At 40.1% G+C, this 21445-nt stretch overlaps 1 protein-coding gene across 1 annotated transcript in view; it reads right to left on the reverse strand.

Moving 5' to 3' along the window:
- Nucleotides 1-21445, reverse strand: part of LOC126198865 (E3 ubiquitin-protein ligase SHPRH) — a 259483-nt gene that overhangs the window by 95131 nt on the left and 142907 nt on the right. Inside the window, exons 9-12 of the mRNA XM_049935462.1 lie at nt 16655-16818; nt 14466-14639; nt 11017-11188; nt 1032-1147 (exon numbers count right to left, since the gene is read on the reverse strand). Coding sequence (XP_049791419.1) covers nt 1032-1147; nt 11017-11188; nt 14466-14639; nt 16655-16818 — 626 coding nt within the window. The remainder of the gene's footprint in view (nt 1-1031; nt 1148-11016; nt 11189-14465; nt 14640-16654; nt 16819-21445) is intronic.

The following is a 21445-nucleotide window of genomic DNA, read 5'->3' on the forward strand; positions in this document are numbered from 1 at the left end:
CCAGAATGACGGTGATGGCAACAATGTGATGTGTGGTGTCCTCCAGTTCTTTGCAACTAATCTAGTAATAAGGTACTAACAGATTCTCTCTGTTTGTTATAGGCATTATCTTACATTTAGATACTTTTGGATTATAGGAGACCTCTCACTGAAAAACAGAAGCATTGAGTTGTCGATAGCACACACAAAAAAGAAAACTTACCAGCATATGGTGGTGCTGGCACCACGTAGGGACAAGAGTGAGTGAGTGAGTGAGTGAGTGAGTGAGAGTGTGTGTGTGTGTGTGTGTGTGTGTGTGTGTGTATCACTTCTGACTTTCGATGAGTGCTCTCCTTTTATCCAAAAGTATCTACATTCTGCTAGAACTTTTCTACGAAGAGATCTATCATTCATTACACTAAGTCTTTCTACATTCCCTTACAACTGACCAACAACAATACCTTCCTGTAACCAACGCATCATCAGCAAAGTGCTCCTGATTTGATGTGATAAACTGTTTACGTATATTAACACATCCTCTTCTATTACTCTTTCTCAAGGACACTTGACATGACTTTCATGGAACAATACTTGTCCATTATAATGTGCTGGGCTTTTTAATAAAATATTCATTGAGGCAATCACATGCCTGCAAAGAGATTCTGTGTGGCTGGATCTTGGCTGTTAGTTGATAGTGCAGTACGGTGTCAAATGGCGGGAATCCAGTAATGTGGAACCTATCTAATCACCCACACATACTGGTTGTAGGACACTGTGTGTGAGAAAAGTGGGCTGTACCTTTTCTAACGCTCCAGCAGTTCCTTATATGTAACCTATCTTTGAAAGCAGAGGACACATTGATCATGGGTTGCATTACAGTTTGATTTTAAGCACTTTCTGTACAGTCGCAAAAAGTAAGGCGGAACAAGCAGAATTTTACAATAGATTCATATAAAAGAACATACAATTTTATAAGTAAACTGGTCCAAACAATGAAAAATTTGAACAAAATTAAATATTGCCTTACATTAAAAATTTATTTTGTCCCTTACCTGAAGAGAATCAACATTCAGCTTTCCCTTAAATTCATCATTCAACTTCAGAACGCGCTCATAGACATCAACAGCTTTCAGCCATGTATTACAAATTATGAATATGGCAGCCAGGCCTATAAAAAACTTTAAATCATTAAAAGTACAGTTCTTAAACAAGAACATTTAAATTGAAAATGAACTATACTACAAAACAGGAAATAAAATATGCCACAGTACAATGTTCCAACAAAGTTGACATTGAAACTTCCTGGCAGATTAAAACTGTTTGCCAGATCAGGACTCTAACGTGGGACCTTTGCCTTCCACAGGCCAAGTGTTCTACCATCTGAGCTACCTGAGCATGACTCATGATCCATCCTCACAGTGTTACTTTCAACAGTACTTCACCCCCTGTCTTCCAAACTTCACCTTCCAGTAGTGTTAGTCCTACAAGTCACACAGGAGAACTGTGAAGTTCACAAGGCATGAGATGAAAAACTTGCAGATGTAAAACAGTGAGGATGGGTCACAAGTTGTGCTCGGGTACCTCAGGCAATAAAGCACATGTGTGAAAGGCAGAAGTCCTAGATTCGAGTCCTGGTCTAGCATGCAATTTTAATGTACCAGGAAGTTTCTTAGCAGTGCAGACTGAAAAATTCATTCTAGAAGACTGACACCTTTAGAGATAAAAAGCACAAACTTGGATGGGGAAAGGGGGGAAGAAAATCGCCCAGACTACTTGTTCCAACTGATTTCGGAAACTATGTAAAACAAATCAGGTTGGCAAAACTGAAATTCTGAAACCTGCTACTCTGAAATGTGAGCTCAGTGCCATAACATTTTACTATCACCTTTCTGACTGGTAGGTGTTGAAAGAAATAAGGCAAATATAACTTTCTTCACAACACAGAAATGGAATTAGATGGACCATTTTCATGCAGCATGGTATCATTCAACAAATTCGTAGTAACGGTCGATCTAGGTACAAAGAAAAGTGTGTAATACTTAAAAGTACAAAGCAGATGCCACACGTAAGACAGCAGGATTAAAAAGAACAAACTAACATGATCAAGAAAGACACACAGTGTATAAACTGGGAGGGGGAAACTCTGACCCTCATTCGGTGTGTGGAGGAACTGCAGAGCGTATGGTTAGAGATATTGTGAAAGGTTGAATAGAAAAGATAGTGTGCCATGGAGGGTGGGTTATGGGAGACATCACGTCACCTTTTGACACTCTCCTAATAAATGGCAGACTCAGGTGTGTCACAAATGATGCAATCTGAGCCAGTGTTCAAGAGTCGCACTGACTCTGTGCAGTGTACGCTAATAGAGGCTCACAGAGCTTCCATCAGGAAGCGGAGGGTGTAGGGTTTTATTACAGTGGAAGCTCTGTATGCAGTAGTTGTCCACATTTCAGTGTGAAACACTGCATCATCCACTGCCTTAGCAGCCAGGGTAAATATATCTGTCCTGACACCTGCTTCCTGCATTCATAAACATTAATCTTCAGAGCTGTCTCCACTTTTTGCAATTAGTTAATTAACTATGTTCACCTGCAGACTGCTCCTGCCATCCTAACATCTAATATCCAAGAATCACTTTCAAATAAATAGGGCTGTAATTATCATCTCACAAAACTAGTCCAATCAGAAATAAATAAACTGACACTGTCTCAGGAGTATGGCCTGAAGTAATGGAACTGTTGAATATTATCAGCTACATACAAACTACAATATCTTTACAGGACTCTATATGCCTCTGCAAAATTCTGATGGGCTTGTATTTCCATCCTCAACTATTCACTATATGGTATAAATGGTAATGGAAATAAATGACAGAATGTTAAAAATTTTGAAGTGAAAGTAATGACTCACCGAATAGTAGAGACAGGCACGTAAACAAGACTAAAATCTTTGTAGACTTGATTGCGTGCGTGCGAATGTGTGTGACAGAGAGAGAGAGAGAGAGAGAGAGAGAGAGAGAGAGAGAGAGAGAGAGAGAGCTCATGCATATGCCAATTTACAGTCTTGTTTAATATTCAGTGAGTTACAAACCATTGAGCAATTAATTACACCAGCAGTTGGGCATATTCAGTTTGAGAGCTGCAGGTGCTCTGCAAAAAAGCACTGTTCGAATAAGTCAAGGTCACTATTAAAGACCGTGCTTGAGAACTCTCTGGGGCAATCAAGACTGTGGTTGTTAGCACTTTCATTGAAACATTGTGAGATAAATATGGTTAAAATATTTAAAACAGGAACACTGGTACAATGAAATCTTAAATTAAAATCACTGTTATCAGATTATTACTCCCAGACGTAACTAATGGTATAAATGTTACCATTAAAATGCAAGTGTATTAACACAACAAAGACTATCAATTTAGGGTGCAAACAGCACACACATCCTTAAAAAGCAGAGCATAATCTTCATACTGTAAGATAATACGTAAAATAAGGGAAGGTACACACGCACGCACGCACGCACGCACACACACACACACACGGGAGACAATAGAGAAGAATGCACAAGACAAGGAGGGGGTATGGGGGTAGAGTGAGCTAGATCTTTTGACAGATGACTCAGTGGCTGCACAACAAGATGAAACGATAGGGCACATAAGAGGAATAGAGATGTGGAAATAGGAGAAGGTAAGGGAGAAAACAGGAGAGGAAGGTGAAGAGGGAGAGGGAGGGGAGGAAAAGGGGGGGGGGAGAGAATGTTGACATGGAGAGGAGGGGGGGAGGTAGGGGAGAGAAAGAGTGATGGAAGAAGGCAGTTCAAGTACATGATCTGGATGGGGAAGCGATGGCGAGCACGGAAGAGGTGTGGCAGTGGGGAACAGGTTAGCAGACGTTTAGGCCAATGGGATTATGAAATTGTATGCAATGCTGGAGAGACAATTCCAGCCTGCATAGTTCAGATATACCTATGCTGGAATGAAGTATCCACATGGACTGTGAAGTAAAGCAGTTGTTGAAGTCATTTATGTTGTGGTGTGCAGCTTGTTCGGCAACTGCATGGTCTAGTTAGTGGTTTGCCACAGTTAGATGGCTGCCATTCGTATGAATAGAAACTTTGTTACATGTTGTGCCTACAGAAAATTCTGTACAGTAATTGCAGCAGAACTGATAGATAACTTGGTTGCTTTCACAGGTGGTCCCATTTTTTATTGGGTCGGAAATGCAGTAGGAGCTGGTGGGTGAGTGGTTGTATGGGGCACATCTTACACCTGGGCCAATCACAAGGGCATCCATGGGGTGCAGGATGGGGAACAGGGCTATCATAAGGATGGACTAGGATATTCTGTAGTTTGTGTGGTCAGTGGAACACTATTTTGGATGATTTGGGTAGGAGTTAGTCATATCCCAGGGCACAATGAGAGGCAGTCAAGGCCCTGGTGAAGGATGTGTTTGACATTTTCAAGGCCAGGTTGATACTGGGTGATCAGAGAAGTGCTGGTCGGTGGCTGGTTAACAGGTTTACTGGTGTCAGAGGTAGAAATAGATATGTTTATGGATGATCTGGACAGGATACTATCCGTCAGTATATTTCAGCAACTCCTGCTTTCCACTGCAGGTGCAATGTCCATGGGTGGCAAGGTGATGGGCTTGATATGAACAGAGATATTTGTCAAGCCATCTGACTGGCATTTAGGAAGGTGGCTTTTTGAGTTGAGCGGGATCAGATGAATTGGATTTGTGAGTACATATTGAGATTATGGAGGAAAGAACAAGTCCACATCACAAAATGTCATCAGTGGATCTGAAACAAACAAGGGGTTTTAGGTGTTGACCGAAAAGGAAGGATTTCTCCAGATGGACCAATAGTAAGTTGGCATAGGATGGTGCCATCCAAGTGCCCATGGCAGTACCACAAATTTGTTTACAGATCTGACCTTCAAAAGTGAAATAATTGTGGCCAGAATGTGGCTGGCTTAGAAGATTAGGAAAGAGGTGTGGTATCAGGAGGACATTGGAAAAGGTAGTGTTCTATGGCTGCAAGGCCATGAGCATAGGAGATGTAGGTGTACAAGGACGTTGCTTCAATGTGATCAACAAGAAGTTTGGTGGTAGTGAGGCAGTGACTGTGGAGAGGCTGTGACATATGAGTAGTGTCTCGAGTGTAGGATGGGAGGTTATGGACAATAGTTTGGACATGATGGTTAACAAAGGCGGAGATTCATTCTGTGGGAACATTGTACCTTGCGTCAATGAGATGACCTTTAGGGATACCTGTAGATTGGGCTTGTGGTGTTACAGGGATAGGTATAAAGTAGGAGTGCAAGGGGATTGCTGGTGTGAGGAGTGAGATGGATTCAGGTGTCAAGTTTTGGAAGGGACCTAAGCCTTGCGGAGTTGCTGGAGATTAGGTTTGACGTCTGGGATGCGATCATTGTCATAATGTTTATACGGAGTGGTGTCAGAAAGTTGGCAGAGACTGTCAGCTACATAGTAACTATGATTCCTGACCACTATGGTGGAGTCATTGTTTGCACCGTGTACCCCACTGACAATAGGCAACCAAAACTCCATATAGCACTTTTTAAAACAACATTCCAACCTCCTTTGAATAGTGATTCTTCTCCTGTCACCCAGTAATTCCCTGGTAATCATTCACGAATTCTTCACTTAACCATGTTTCACCTTCCATTCCTAAATTCCTCTCTAGTGAGTCAAACACCACTCCTATGAAACACAAAGCTACATGTAATTAGAAAACAAATGCAGACCTTATTGGCCTTATCGCAGACAAAGGCTCCACCACTGTGGTCATGAATTGTAATGACTATGTAGCTCAGGGTCTCTTCCTACTTTCTGACTTCTCTGAATACAAATCTTATGACCATGATTCCATCCCAGAAGTGCAATATCACCTTTGCCTGAGCTTCTCTAGTCCTTAGGTCCACCTCAAAACTCAAAATCATACCCACATCACCAAAAGTAGTGTTCTGCCACCCACCCAACTTGCAGAAATCCTCATCCATCTCTATCCAATTCCTGCTCCCAATCCTACAGCCACCGGTCACTCCCTTGAAGTTGGCCTGGGTGCAAGTCCTGACCCATACATCCACCCACCGCCACCTATAGCAGTTTGGTCACCAGCATTATTTAGCCAATAAAAGGTAGGGCCATGTGTGAAAGCAGCCATGTTATATATCAGCTATGCTGCAATTACTGTACAGCATTCTATTTGGGCAAGTCTACCATCTACTAACATGAATGGCTACGGCCAAACTGTGGCACATTGCAAATGTGAGCATATAGTTGCCTAACATGCTGCATGCCACAACACTAATGACTTTAACAGCTGCTTCACCACACAGACCATTTGGATACTACCTTCCAGCACAAGTTCCTCTATCTACACGAGTGGGAATTCTCTCTGCAGCATATCCTGTTTCCCTTTGCCTCACTTTGTCTTTTAACTTTGCTCTACTGCCCACACCACTCCTTCCCTGTCCAGACTGTATACTGCCTTCCCCCACCACTCTCTCTTAACCCCATATGAGCATTCATTCTCTCTCTCCCATCCTCCTTTTTTTCCTTCCCTCCCAGTCTCCCTCTCACATCCACCTTCCTCTCTTTTTCTATCCTCCCACTCTCTACTTGTAAGCTCTATCCTCTCGTCTTGTATAGCTGCTGAGTCATCTGTCAGAATATCTGTCTCACTCAATCTTGCTGCACCCTCCTTGTCTCGTGTATCCTTCCCTATAGCCTCCCCTTCTCCACAAGTTCAGGAAACTACTTTCAATAACCAGACTCATTACAACTGTAGGAAAAAGAGCAAGAGCTCGAAGGCTAGAGTGAATATTTTTCTGTTACATGTTTTTATGCTCCACACATCAGTCCACTAAAGTGTATGGTTCTCTTTCCCTTATTTCACATATTGTTCCATTCAGTAATTTCCAATTGTTATATTGTAAGATAAAACAGAAGGCAGATCCACTGAAACAGAACTTACGAAAATACACATCACATTGCCTTAAAGTGTAGCATTCAGCCATCAGTGTGAAATGCATACCCCACATTGGTGGCTAGAGATAGAACATCTCTTTGGAGTGGTTAAAAACAATAATATCAAGGCTGGGTTGTCGGTTTCACAAATTGCAGTCCACTGTTCCTCCAACAATTATTCCTACTGATGCAGAGTCTGCAGTCACCTTTCCCTAGACATTCACCTCATCCATGGACAACTATATTTTCGATGCAGAACCTGTTTCAGATTCATATGATGAGTTTGTGGATACTGTGAAATACTGTTCATACATTGCAATTCCCTGAGGTTGTAGAACACAGTATACAGGGTGTTACAAAAAGGTACGGCCAAACTTTCCGGCAACATTCCTCACACACAAAAAATGAAAAGATGTTATGTGGACATGTGTCTGGAAACGCTTAATTTCCATGTTAGAGCTCATTTTAGTTTCTTCCACCTACGCTCAATGGAGCACGTTATCATGATTTCATATGGGATACTCTACCTGTGCTGCTAGAACATGTGCCTTTACAAGTACGACACAACATTGTCATACACGATGGAGCTCCTGCACATTTCAGTCGAAGTGTTGGTACGCTTCTCAACAACAGATTCGGTGACCGATGGATATAGAGGCGGACCAATTCTATGGCCTCCACGCTCTCCTGACCTCAACCCTCTTGACTTTCATTTATGGGGGCATTTGAAAGCTCTTGTCTATGCACCCCCGGTACCAAATGTATAGACTCTTCGTGCTCATATTGTGGACGGCTGTGATACAATACGCCATTCTCCAGGGCTGCATCAGCGCATCAGGGATTCCATGCGACGGAGGGTGGATGCATGTATCCTCGCTAACGGAGGACATTTTGAACATTTCCTGTAACAAAGTGTTTGAAGTCACGCTAGTATGTTCTGTTGCTGTGTGTTTCCATTCCATGATTAATGTGATTTGAAGAGAAGTAATAAAATGAGCTCTAACATGGAAAGTAAGCGTTTCCAGACACATGTCCACATAACATATTTTCTTTCTTTGTGTGTGAGGAATGTTTCCTGAAAGTTTGGCCATACCTTTTTGTAACACCCTGTATAAAAGCCTATCATCAGACTTTGAGGTGCTACTGAGGGACTATCTCAATCGTCATAATGAAAACCCTTTCAGTGATGTAACACTGCAAGCTGTACATAAATAGCCAACAGCATTATCTGAAGACAAACAAGATGCGTGGGTAATAATGAGGGGAAAAGTGGATCTTAGCAAGAATAGCTAGAAATCCCAGAGGCTTGTTAAGAGATTCGGTAGCAATTTAACAACTTTTATAGAGCCTGCAAATGTTCCTGCCAATCAGTAAGCCCACTAGCTCCGAATGAATGCCAACCAGAAAATTAAAACTGAAAAGATAAAATGTTTTGGAAAGAACATGAGAGAATAGATCCTTGAACTCCGCAACAGCCTCAGAACATGTCATATTCTCATAATCTGGTGGAAATTACATGTGATATCCATTCTGAAGCCTCGTATGCTACCAACAGATGTAAAACTACAGACCATTGTCTCATGTACATAAAATCTTTTAGAGAATCTCTTACAGCACATGATGAAACCAGCATTAATTCATGAACAATCTGATTTCACACGTGGAAAGATTTTTATACCTCAGATTCTTAATGTAAGGCAACACATAGAGGGGGGGGGGGGGGGGTTGAAACAAACAATATTACAGGCAAGCTTTCATCTGATGACATTGCTATTCTAGTGAATGTACAGAAGATTTACAGACTCTGCTAGTTGCAATGGACAGTCTTGGATTGAGAGTGAATTGTAAAAAAACAAAGGTAATGAGAAATATTAGAACTGAGAATAACATGAAACTTAAAACCAATTTAATGATCACAAAGTAGACTAAGTTAAGGAATTCTGCTACCATGGAAGAAAAATAACACATGACGGATGAAGCAAGGAGAACATAAAAAGCAGACTAGCTCAGGTAAAAAGAGCACTCCCAGCCAAGAAAAATTCACTATTATCAAACATAGGCCTTAATTTGAGATAGAAATTTCTGAGCATGTGCATTTGGAGCACAGCACTGTATGGCAGTGAATCATGGACTGCGAGAATACTGTGGTGCTATATAAGAGTGTTGAAAATTAGGTGGACTGATAAGGTAAGGAATGAGGTGGTTCTCCGCAGCATTTGTGAAGAAAGGAACATATGGGAAACATTTACAAGAAGAAGGTATAGGATGATAGGACACCTGTTGAGACAGCAGAGAATGAATTCTATGGTACTAGAGGGAGTTTTAGAGGGTAAAAACTGTAAAGAAAGACAGATATTTAAATAAATGCAATGAATAATTGAGGACGTACATTACAAGTGCTACTCTGAGATGAAGAGGTTGGCAAAGGGAAGGAATTCAGGGCATGTCGCATCAAACCAATCAGAAGACTGATTTGGGGAGAGAGGAAGAAAAGCAAAATAGCTAGCTTTCATCAACCAGACAACTGCTTATGTCAGTCACCATATATACTGATAAAATATCTGGCTTAAGGATTATGTTATCACCAAATTCATTCCACAATTACTTGGAAACAGAATGTTCTACATAAATTTTTAGGTACAATGCAGCTGCTCTTTTTAACAGCCATTTCCAGAGCACACCAGGAGTTCTCTTTATGTAGATGTTCTGGCCCTAGCAGCTCTGGTCAAGTTCTTTGAAGAAGTGGAAGTTCACTTAGTATACACCCTGAGGATGATCAGTATTTATTACAATAACAATTAAGTTTACCGAAACCCAGTTAAAACACAACTCTTTGCTTTCCTTCTTAAACACAGGCAGGCACATCATCCAGTCTCTCATCACAAGGAGTACAATTGGATGCTACATCACATCTAAAATATTATTGTGTCACATTTGATCCACCCTCAACTTATAAGTTGCTTTGCCATAACACGACGCTGAATGTAAAAGCAGGAATTAACATCCAATGGAAAATAATTGGGAGCACATGGGATTTTCAGCCTCAAAGTTCAAGAATGATGCATTATAAGGCAGTTACTCTGTGGAGAATACGCATGTACTCTTACTACAGGTCTACCCATGTCAAAGATGTCAGTGAGGCACTAAATAAACATACAGGCTTATTTATAGATTTTTGAGGCCTACACTACATGCCAAAGTATATCCTCTAGCAGGTATTACTCCCTCAGACATTGGACAGGTGGTTGCTTCCAGTATGGAAAGAACAAACCTGGCCACCAGGTCTAGCCACCATTCAGAGACCAAGGTCCAGGAAAACCTTTATGAAAACAAGCAACACCTTGCAAATGACTACATCCAAAGTAAGAATACAAATGCAAAAAGCACAAGGTGTAAACAATCTCCACGACCTGAACTGCCTTAAAATCTCCCTTGTAGCCACTGAGAGAAGCAGACTACATGGCGTAATCTCGGCTGCCTGAACTGTGGACTAGGAAGATTGAGATGTAATTTCCAAAACTGGGGATTTCCGGTCTGTACCAACTGCAACAGCAGCGAAGTGCAAATTGTTGACCACTTGCTATTGTGTCAGCTTTGTCCTGCAACCTACACTGAGCAAGATCTATTTCAGGTATCTCTAAATCACCTTGAGGTTGCTCACTTTGGTCATCCACACTACAATCCTCCATGCACTTACACCTGAGCAAGTTAATTGTGTTGTATAGGTTGTAATTTCTCTATTCTTTATTTGTATTCAACCTTGTGACAAAAGACACTTTCAAGGGAAAAACCCCAAAGAACAGAAGGAAACGAGTCTGAGTCCTCGCACAGTTCAAACCTGGAAATGCAACTTCATAACAACTGGATACCTCGTATAGAACAGATGAGCAGCGACTGTTTGCCAAAATTGGTCAACAGGTTGAGTGGAGTGAGAAGATAAATGATGGAAAGATCAAATCTGAAGCTTGAAACAGATTGAAAAACTCCGTGACAGTGCAATTAACTAATTTTTTTGGTGGTCTGAAATCTGTGAAACTTGATACTCACCATTTAATGCAGCAATATACTGACGAAGAAATTCTTCACATTCATTCTTCGTCTTTTTAATTAGTGCTGTCTGTAATTCTTCCAGGGACATTGTTTTCTTGTCTGGTGCAAAATCTTTCACAACTAGGTGATGTGTACAAGCTTTTCTAAGTGAAAGAAGAGGTGATAATAACTGAAAGAAAAGAAATGTAAGTAGACATTTTACCTGGAGGGACAAAGAAATTATTAAAAATATGAGTAAGCTTATCTACAAATAAACCTTTTTGTTAATGACGTGTTGTGCACTTCAAAATAATCACGGGCAACATCAAAAGGAAAGTTTGGCACGGGTTAACAGCAGACGATATGAAAGTCATAGCATATGTAGGCAATGTGATGATGTGGGAGGGCAGTGCTCAGAAACTGGAAGAACAGTTACACGCTTGGTAGAGCATAACTGAAGAAGGTGGCATAGAAATAAGACAAACAAAAAGTGAGGTACTGAAAAAAAATCCACCAGGACGGGGAGGAGGGGGGGGGGGTGTTAACTAAGGATATAAGTTCTAATGGAAAAATTATTAAAGAAGTAGATGCTTTCAAATATCTATGAAGTAAGCTAACCACAAAAGGGTATATATCAAGGAAAAAATTACAGAGAGGAAAGAATTGCTCAAAATTTTATTACTGTGTATGAGACATAATTAGGAATTGGAAAATACCTGCTACAGCATAGACCATGATTTACAAATTGTATCATCTATCAATTTTGAACTATGGAGCACAATGTTAGACCTAGACAAAGAAAGATTTGACTAGAGTACAAGTATTGTGAAATGCCCATCTGATTTTTAAAAACCCTATGGAGAGAAATATGCTGAAATGGTTTGGCCATATTAAGACAATGGGAAAAGGAAGACTACTAAGAAGAGCTCTGGAATGGACAGACAGTAGAAGAAGACTAACTGGAAGACAACAAACAAGATGGAGAGACCAAGTGAAGAACAATGTGAATCAAAGAGGACTGCAGTGGGAAGAACTGCTGAATGATAGTCTCTTGGAGAAAATAGCTGATTGGAAGAAGCTTTGTGAATGATCTGCACAAGGAGAAGTTGAAAAATTATGTTATATTTATTGGCATCATATTTATTTACATAATTTGGAAAAAATGAAATAAGCCCAATTAAAACCAACCGATCAATAAAAGAAAAAATAACACTGTAATCTTGCACTGATGAATGTTTTTTTTTCATCCAGTAACTCTAAAGTTCTCTTCTGAGATATTATTCTGCTGATCCGTTGCTTTATTTATATCTCTTCAGAATTTCTGCATTTCTGAGATCTGTAATTCTAGGTATACATAACAGGCTTTTTGCGATGTTAGCATTAATTGAGTTCACTATTATCATTCTAGATTTAAAAAAAAAAAAAAGAACTTAGGGTTGTGAAGACAGGCTGACACAGATCTATGTCCACAAGAGCTGTCAGCCTTGTTTGAAAGTATAACCCACTTCATTTCAGTGTTTCATTCACCTCTTCAAGGGTTTCAGAATTTTGCCAGTTTCACCATCAAAAGTTTCTTTTCACACAATAATGAAGCCATTTGCAAATTCTTTTAACTAGGGATAAAAATAATAGTTTTATATGCCACTATCATATTTCCAGATACTTTTGCAGGACATATTGTGCCAAAAATGATGCATTTTATAGAGATCTTTGATGGGGTTTCACTGCATTTTTTCACAGCACGCATACAGAATACAAAAAACCACAGGTACGGCAATATAACTACTCCTTAATTATTTACTTTTATGACTCTCTCACAAGGGAATTTCACAATGCCATGCCTGGTTTGGAGTGGTCCGTGGTCATCCTCAGACTGGAGGCATACTCTGCACCTTTGTTTAGTAGATAACAGAACCATAACTGCTCATAGCATGTGACTAGTCTGAAGATGAGTATGGGCTGCTTGAAACTGGTTATGGGATTGTGAAATGCCTGTGTGATTGTGTTGCAAAAATTATAAAAAAATACAACATCATCACTGGTTAATCACAAATTCCACAGACAATGTTAGTTAGCTGCTGCCCTCACATTTACAATATTTTTACACTGGGAAGTACCAAATTTTAATATTTCATAAAACTGCCAATTCAGTGTTATTCCGTTCAAAACCACTAATTTTGCACTATATTTTACACAAAATTTTTGTGTTTAGTTATAAATGATGAAAATGAGAGGAGTTCACCATTATTCTTAAATAATTTAAATGAATACAAAAAATCCAATTACAGAAGCAACTGGAACAAGAATTTCTTGTTTAGGATATATTTTCTGGTCTAGATGAAGTATAGTAATTGGCAGATATATCATCACATGTGGTGCCAACTGTGGGGGGCATACCTTGTCTATAGAGTAATGGATACTGCCTTTTCTAGAGGTGTAATCTATTCTAAGAACTTTTCCAATTCTGACAATAACTTTTGCTATTATAAACAAAACTGTGTATTTCTAGGTATTTGTTTGAAAAGTGTGTTGCATATTTTTAAAATTATTTATTGGTTACTTATTCGTTACCTTTCGATTATCTGTTCTGACAGATACATACGTGAACATTAACCCAATCACATCAAATGACGAGTTATAGTCGCAGAGTGAAAAGAAGAGAAATTCCATGACAGTTTTAAAAGTGTGCTGTTGCTCTACATTTAGAAGGCTGTTTAGAGATCTACAATACCCAATGATCATACTAGCAATATGTATTAAATCTGATTTCACAACAACTAATGGAATATTTAAATACAATGTCACTGAGTTAATAATTTTTTTATGTGATGGGAATTCAGGTACAACCACTCATATACTAATTAGCATGAACTGTGGAAATGGCAATAATTTTCCAGTGGTGTTCTAGCAACATATATTACTCCCTTCTATTATGTTTGTAACATCTTTATTCTTTACCATGATGTGAGAGCTTTGTCTGAATTGCAAATCAATCATCTGCCCAAATGATCTGCTGTGTTTCTCCCATACTGGAGTGGATTTTGTTTTGCCCAATTTCTTCATGATTGGCATCTTTTACATCTCTATGACAAAGCACTTTTACTAAAATTAAACGTTGTTGGTAATATAATAGAGGATTTTCCAAATACAATAACTCAACAAAACAAAGTAGCTTATGAATGTTTTTGATTGCTAATGATTAACAAATGACTGAATATATGGATATGAGATGAAAAAAGTGAGTAATGCTTTATTTTCTTTTTCTTCGTGTTACTACATGTATACGAGCAAAACTGGTAGCTGTATGGACCAAACACAAGAGAGTATTTTGAAGTGCACACTGTAATCAGGCATTTTCTGAAGCTTTCAGAAAGGATGTCTTTCACACTATGAACAACAAGCTTGTTGACCTACCTTAAAATAATTATAACATCTGTCTTTCAAAACACCAATAATAAGAAACTTACCCTGAACAACCTGTGCCTGTCAATGTCTTTTAGCTTGATGTTTTTGTCTGCAAATTGATGAACTTTATTCAGGAACTGATGTGAACAGAGAATGTGCTGTATTCTATAGAAATGCTCTTCAATGGGTGCGAAGTGTAGCCAATGAATCTTTTCTGTCTGCTCTGGCACACCAAGCTATTTTAGGAAGAGGAAATACAATTTAAATGTGTACAATGAAAATTCAATCAAGAAATTTTCAAAATTAAGAGAGGCCGTTACTTACCTCTAGGAGGCACACCTTTCGATACAGCGGACAGAAACATTTCAAATAGAAACTGATACTCCTATCTTTCACAACTACAAAAAATGGAGAAAAATGAACGAGGCAACAGGGAATACAGATGTACAAAAGATGAGTTGACAGGCATTGCAAAAAGAGCTAAAGAAACCTTCAAAAAAGAGACACAGTTATCTGAATATGAAGATCTCAAATAGCAAGCTAATATTATGCAAAGAAGGGCTAAACATATGAAATAAATTTTCAGACAACTTTTTGTAAAGGGAAGAGAAAGTAGATGAAGATGAGAGGGACAATATGGCACTGAAAGCACTGGGAGAAGAAGACATTTCCTCAGAATTATTGAGATCCTTGGGAAAATCAATTGTGACAAAAGTTATTCCACCTACTATGCAAGAAGATAGATGAAATACTCTCTGATTTTATGTAACAAGTAATAATACCATATCCAAAGAAGGCAGTTGCTGTAAGCTTTGGATACTACTGAATCACCAGTTCAATAAGTCGTATTTGTAAAATACATTGTACTAACAAATATTATTTACAGAAGAATGAAAAGTCTGGTAGAATCTGACCTTGTGGAAGATCAATTTGGGTTCCAGAGACAAGTAGGAATATGTCACAGGGAATACACTGATTTTACATCTAAAGCATCTATAGATTTACACAAATCTTTTGACAATGTTGACAAGAATACATTCTTTCCAATTCTGAAGGTATCAGGGATACAACACTGGGAGTGAACCGTTATCTGCAACTTGTACAGAAACAAGACTGCAGATATAGCTGTACACTAACATGAAAGGGAAGCAGCAGTTGAGAAGGAAGTGTCACAGGGTTGCAGCCTATCTCCGATGTTATTCAATGTGTACACTGAGAAAGCTGTGAAGTAAACCGCGGAGAAATTTGGAAAGGCAATAAATGTCGAGGGAGAGGAAATAAAATTTTTGAGTTTTGCCAATGGTTGTGTAATTGTGTCAGACTCAGCAAAGGCATTAGAAGAGCAACTGAATGGAATATATAGTCTCTTGAAAAGAGGTTATAAGATTAACAGTAAGAAAGTAAATCAATTGTAATGAAAATAACACATTAAAAGTAGTAGGCGAGTTTGCTTCTCAGACAGCCAAATGCCTGACAGTGGCGAAAGTAGACATAATGTAAAATGAGGACTAATAATTGAAAGAAGTATTTCTGGAAAAGAGAAATTTGTTAATATCGAATATAAATTTACAATTTAGGAAGTCTTTTTAAAGGTATTTGTCTGGAGTGTAGCCTCGTATCGGACTGAAACAAGGATGGTAACGTTATTCAGACAATAAGAAAATAGATGCTTCTGAAATGTGTGGTGCTACGGAGAATGTTGAAGATCTGATAAATAGATTATGTAACCAAATAGACTAAAAGAAGGGATTGATTGATAGACCAAATCTTGTGGCATTACAGAGTTGTAAATTTGGTAATGGAGGGAAGTTTGTGGGATAAAAATTGTAGTGTGATGGATGAAAATTGTAGAGGGATAACAAGAGAATGAGTACAGTACGCAGGTCGAGATGACTGCAGGTTGCAGTAATTATTCGGAGATGATGAGGCTGCCACAGGACAGACCAGTGTGAAAAGCTGCATCGCATCAGTCTTCAGAGTGAAGACCACCACCACCACCACCACAACAACAACAACAACAACAACAACAACACATATCATATAATACCTCCATCTGTCCATTGATTATTTACTTTGCACTTTTAAGTCAGGTAACACTTGAGGATGGTCTACGAAATAGTTTACAGTAAAATAGTAAAGTTTTACTGATTATCATGAAGCATTACTTATTTTGTAATCAGGTTTATGTTCCTCCACAAGTAAATGTTTAATTTACATTTCCACATATCTACAAATAAAATGAAAAAATTACCTGAGTCAATACATCCCATTTCATAGTGCGCCACATTATTTTACACATCAGTTTATGAAGTGGTTCATAGTCACCAAGACAATATGGCTTGTACAAAGCATACATCCAATTTGATAGAACAGTAAATGGCTCAACTTCCAAAAACTGCAGAAGACCAAACAAGTCTATAACAAATAAAGAAAATAATTATACATTAGGCTCTTGTAATTAAATAATAGGCAGCTTTTAAATAAATAGAAAACTGTCATTACTATTAAAATGCATCGATTACCATCTTAAGAACTGCATTAGATGCTGTATCAACAGCAAGACAACACCAAGCTGACACATTAAGGAACCCTAACTCAGTCTCCAAATACTAATAAAAAACTCTGCTTTAATGTCCTGTCACAATGTCGAACCGTACCAGGAAAAGGTATCTGTAATTCTGTAAGTGGCGGATGAATCGAACTATTACTATCTGTAGTTTTAAGTTCTTATTTGAGCCTATGGAAAATTATTGGCAAATAAATTCTACTGTGTTAGTGATCCTTCATTTTCTTTTGAAAATCATTTGTCCTGAGTTATTAAAATAACTTACTAAGAAATATACCTTTAAATTTTATTCATTTGTTAAATAAAATATTTCAGAAAGAAAATAACTCCCAAATCTTCTAAATTTCTTCTCCCCTTACTTTTGGAGTAAATAGGTAACACCTCGCAGAATCCTTCCAAATCCATATCTGCTGATCAGTAGTGTAAAAATAATAAAGTACTATAAAAAGACCCAAGATTCTACTACTGTATTATTGTATTTTTATGTACATTTTGCATGATGAATAAGAAGATACAAAGCGACACATTAGGGCTTGTCTGGACAGGGTTGCCACAAGTTTCCCTAAGTGAAATTCCCTGATATTTCCCTGATTTACAGTCAAGTTTTAGTATTTTTCCCTGACAAATTTTGAAATTGATCGATTGATTGAGATGGTTTATGGGACCAAATGGTGAGATCATCAGACCCGTGATTCCAAAGTTACTCACAGAAGAAAGAGGGCCTGCTAAAAGTGGATATACCTAGTCAGGGGAGTCAAACTATAAAACAAAGAATTTAAAACACATACAGTAAAAGGCATAAAAGGTTAGATCAAATCTAAAAATAGGAAAAAAAAAGAGTGGTCCTTCCACAGGGGAGTAGTCATGGGGTCCCAGACCACGAGAACGTAAAGAGAGGCCCCACCCACAACCACCCTGCTCTGCTCTAGGAGTAAGTATAACCTCATATCTGGTAATAACCACTTTCACGGAGGAAACTGAGGACCAGTTCAACCATCTGTGAATTGTCTTCTAATATTAAAATTAGGGAAGACTATACTTGGTACTAAGGGCCAAAAGAAGGGGACATTCCACCAACATGCGGGATACCGTCAGTCTGCCTCTACAACGATACTGTGAGGGTGGTACGTTATACAGGAGAAACAATGGATGAGCCTGGTACGTTCAATGCACAGATGGCGTAAAGCAGTGGACTCCATCCAAGAGGAGCAGAAGGAAGAGCATCAAAGCACAGTCATCTCCTTGACTGTGCGGAGTTTATTACTGAGAGCAATAGCATGCCAGATGTCATTTCACTTTTGGGCAAAGAGAGATTTGACATGGATCTGCATATCAACAGCTGCAGTCATGAAAAGGAATTGAGGGTGAGTATCAGCTTATCTAGCCAAATGATCAGCCAGTTCATTCCCTGGGATACTCACATGACTTGGGAGCCAGAGAAAGACAACTGAGCAGGCCGCACGGCCAAGATAGGAGAGATGGTCATGGATAGCAGAGACCAAAGGATGACATGAGTAGCAGGCTCCTCATTGAGTCTGTGCATATTAAAACACTGTGGAGGGAGTCCTGAGTAACAAAATGGAGGGCCCTGGTAATGACTAGCAGCCTTGCTGTGAACACAGTAAATGATTCCAGCAATAAATGGTGTTCTAAGCCAGTAGGAAACGTGAAAGTGTATCCCGCTTTATCTACCACCTTTGTACAATCAGTTTAGAAGAAGATAGCACCCTGAAACTCTGCAAGGATGAAATGTACAAGATGCTGGAAGACCTTAGGACCCTGTTATAGGTCGGTCCTAATCCGCGATCTAGGCTCCACCCAAGAGGGTGTGTGAGAGGAAATACATGAGGCACATTTCAGTGAACAGAGATGGAGATCCTGACGGCGGGAAGTGAGATGCATTCTAACTGGCAATCCCACCTGTGATCGGGATGGAGACGGCCCTCAATTACAAAGAGGAGAGAGTACAAAGGATTGTCAGGGAATCTGTGAATGGGGAGTGCGTAAGAAACCAGGAATTGGCTTCATCGCATTTGTGGAGGGGGACTCCCCGCTTCTATGAGGAGACTGTCCACGGGTCTATTGCGGAAGGCACCAAAAGCCAGAAAGGATCAAGTATTTTCAGAGTGTAAGGAGCCGCTGAGCCAGAAACCTGACTTGCATAACCTAGTCTGGAAAAGACCAGAGCACAGTAAAGACAGAGAAGAGTATCATGGTCTCCACCCAAGATGTGTGGGCCAGGCGGTGGAGAGCATTAAGCTTCCACATGCATGTAGTCTTCAGGCAGCAAATATGGGGCAACAACATCAGCTTTTCATATAAAAAAAGGCCCCAGAAACAGCACTGTGCTGCAACATCTAGGATGTTGGTTGCCTAAATAAAGTTATGGGATGTACTACGAATTGATGACAAAAATGCGTAACCGGCGTTTTGGAGGGAGAAAACTGGAAGCCTTGGGAGACAGCCCACACAGAGGTCTGTCCGATGGCACCTTGGAGCTGCCACTTAGCAGACACACTACCGAGTGGCAGCTGCATCAGATGCAAAAATTGTCGACATACAACAGAGGTTACAAGCCCATTGTTGGCTATGTGGAAGAGTGTGACACTTAATACAGAACTCTGTGGGATACTGTTCTCCTGAATCTGAGGGGTCCTGAGTGAAGTGCCAACTGGAACCCAGAAGAGCCGGTGGGATAAAAATCCATGAATAAAAATCGGAAGGGGACTGTGAAAGCCTCAGTCACGGAGGGTAACTAAAATGCGATGGCGCCAAGTTGTGTCGTATCCCTTATGTAGGTCAAAGAAGACTGTGACAAGCTCCTAACAGTTAGTAAAATCCTGTCAGACTGCAGTTTCAATCTGAGTAAATGATCAGTTGGAGCTCGTTCTTCCCAGAAGCCACACTGATACAGGGACAAAAGGCCCCGAGATTTGAGTACCCAACATAATCAGAAGCTAACAATCCTCTCGAGCAGTTTACAACACACATTTGTCATGCTAATTGGGTAGCAGCTGTCGAGACACATTGGGTTCTTCCCAGGCTTAAGGACAAGGATACTTTACTATACTGTCTCACCAATGTGAGGTGAAGGCACTCGTGAGCCAAATGTGGTTGAAGACCCTAAGTAGACACTGCCTCTGTGTAATGTCCAAGTGTTGAATCATCTGGTTGTGGATGCAATCTGGGCCTGTGTCATGAGAAGAATAATTTCGATTCACTAAAAAGTTCATTACAGGGTTCATCTTGAGGGTTGAAACAGAAGGGAGGTCTGTTCAACTCTATGATTCTGCAGCAGAAAGGTGGCAGGATAGGAAGAGGATGCTGATAGTGTTGCAAAGTGTGTCCTGAGGTGTTCTGCAAGGACCAATGGATCAGTAGACAGAGCACCTTGGAGGATATGCCCCTGGACAGTTGACTGCCACTGGCGGCCCACAAGGCTACAGAGCTCGGACCAAACCTGCGATGAAGAGCGATACATTCCCAGGGAGGAAACATAGTGTTCCCAGCATTCCTTTTTACTCCGCATAATAAGGTAATGAGCCTTAGCATGGAGACAGTTAAAAGCGAGGAAGTTGGTCTGTGACGTTTAAATCACTGCAGCACCCGTCACCATTCCAGGACAACGACTGCTACATCCTTGGTCCACCACGGTACTGGTCGACGATAAGGGGGACCTGCGGATAGGGGGACAGCAGTGCTAACAGCATGAAGAATATGGCATAGACGTCCTGCGCGACTGCGTAAATGCAATTCGAGAAAGAGGTGATGAAGTGCACAGCAGGCATACATAAAGGCAAATTGGCCCTGCGGAGTGCCCAATATGAGGGCCTGTCTCCCTGGCGGTGGCAGGGGAATGACAGAATCACCTGAAAGTGGTCACTGTCACAAAGACCACTATGGGGAGACCAATGTAGCCAAGCCACGAGAGCAGGGGAGGAGATTGAGAGATCAATAGCAGTAAAGGTGCCATGATCGGCACTGAAGGGGCTAGGGGTACCACCATTGAGGAGACAAATCAAATTCTGTAGTACGTTGGTCAAGTAGAAGACCCCTACCACACGAAGTGGCACTCCTCCACAGGGGTTGGTGTGCACTGAAGTCCCCAAGGAGGAGATAGGGTGTGGGAGTTGCTGTATTAGGGCAGACAGTTCAACATAAGGAAGTGGCCTACTACTTGGAGGGAGGTAGACATTGCAAACGGTGATTGCCAGAGTTGTCCACACACACACACACACACACACACACACACACCCACACACACACACACACACACACACACACACACAACGGCAGCATTTTTCTTAACACACAAAAAGTTTCTTTCAGTCGTTGTCAAACTTTATTATTTCTGATTTGGATTAAGTGTTTCAGGTAACTGCAGTCATCAGATCTGTCATGAGACAAAAAGTACAAATATGAAATATATAATTCACTGCACATACACAAAAAAATTTTAATAAGAAAAGAGAATAA

Source organism: Schistocerca nitens, chromosome 8, assembly GCF_023898315.1.
Source record: "Schistocerca nitens isolate TAMUIC-IGC-003100 chromosome 8, iqSchNite1.1, whole genome shotgun sequence".
Lineage (NCBI taxonomy): Eukaryota > Metazoa > Arthropoda > Insecta > Orthoptera > Acrididae > Schistocerca > Schistocerca nitens.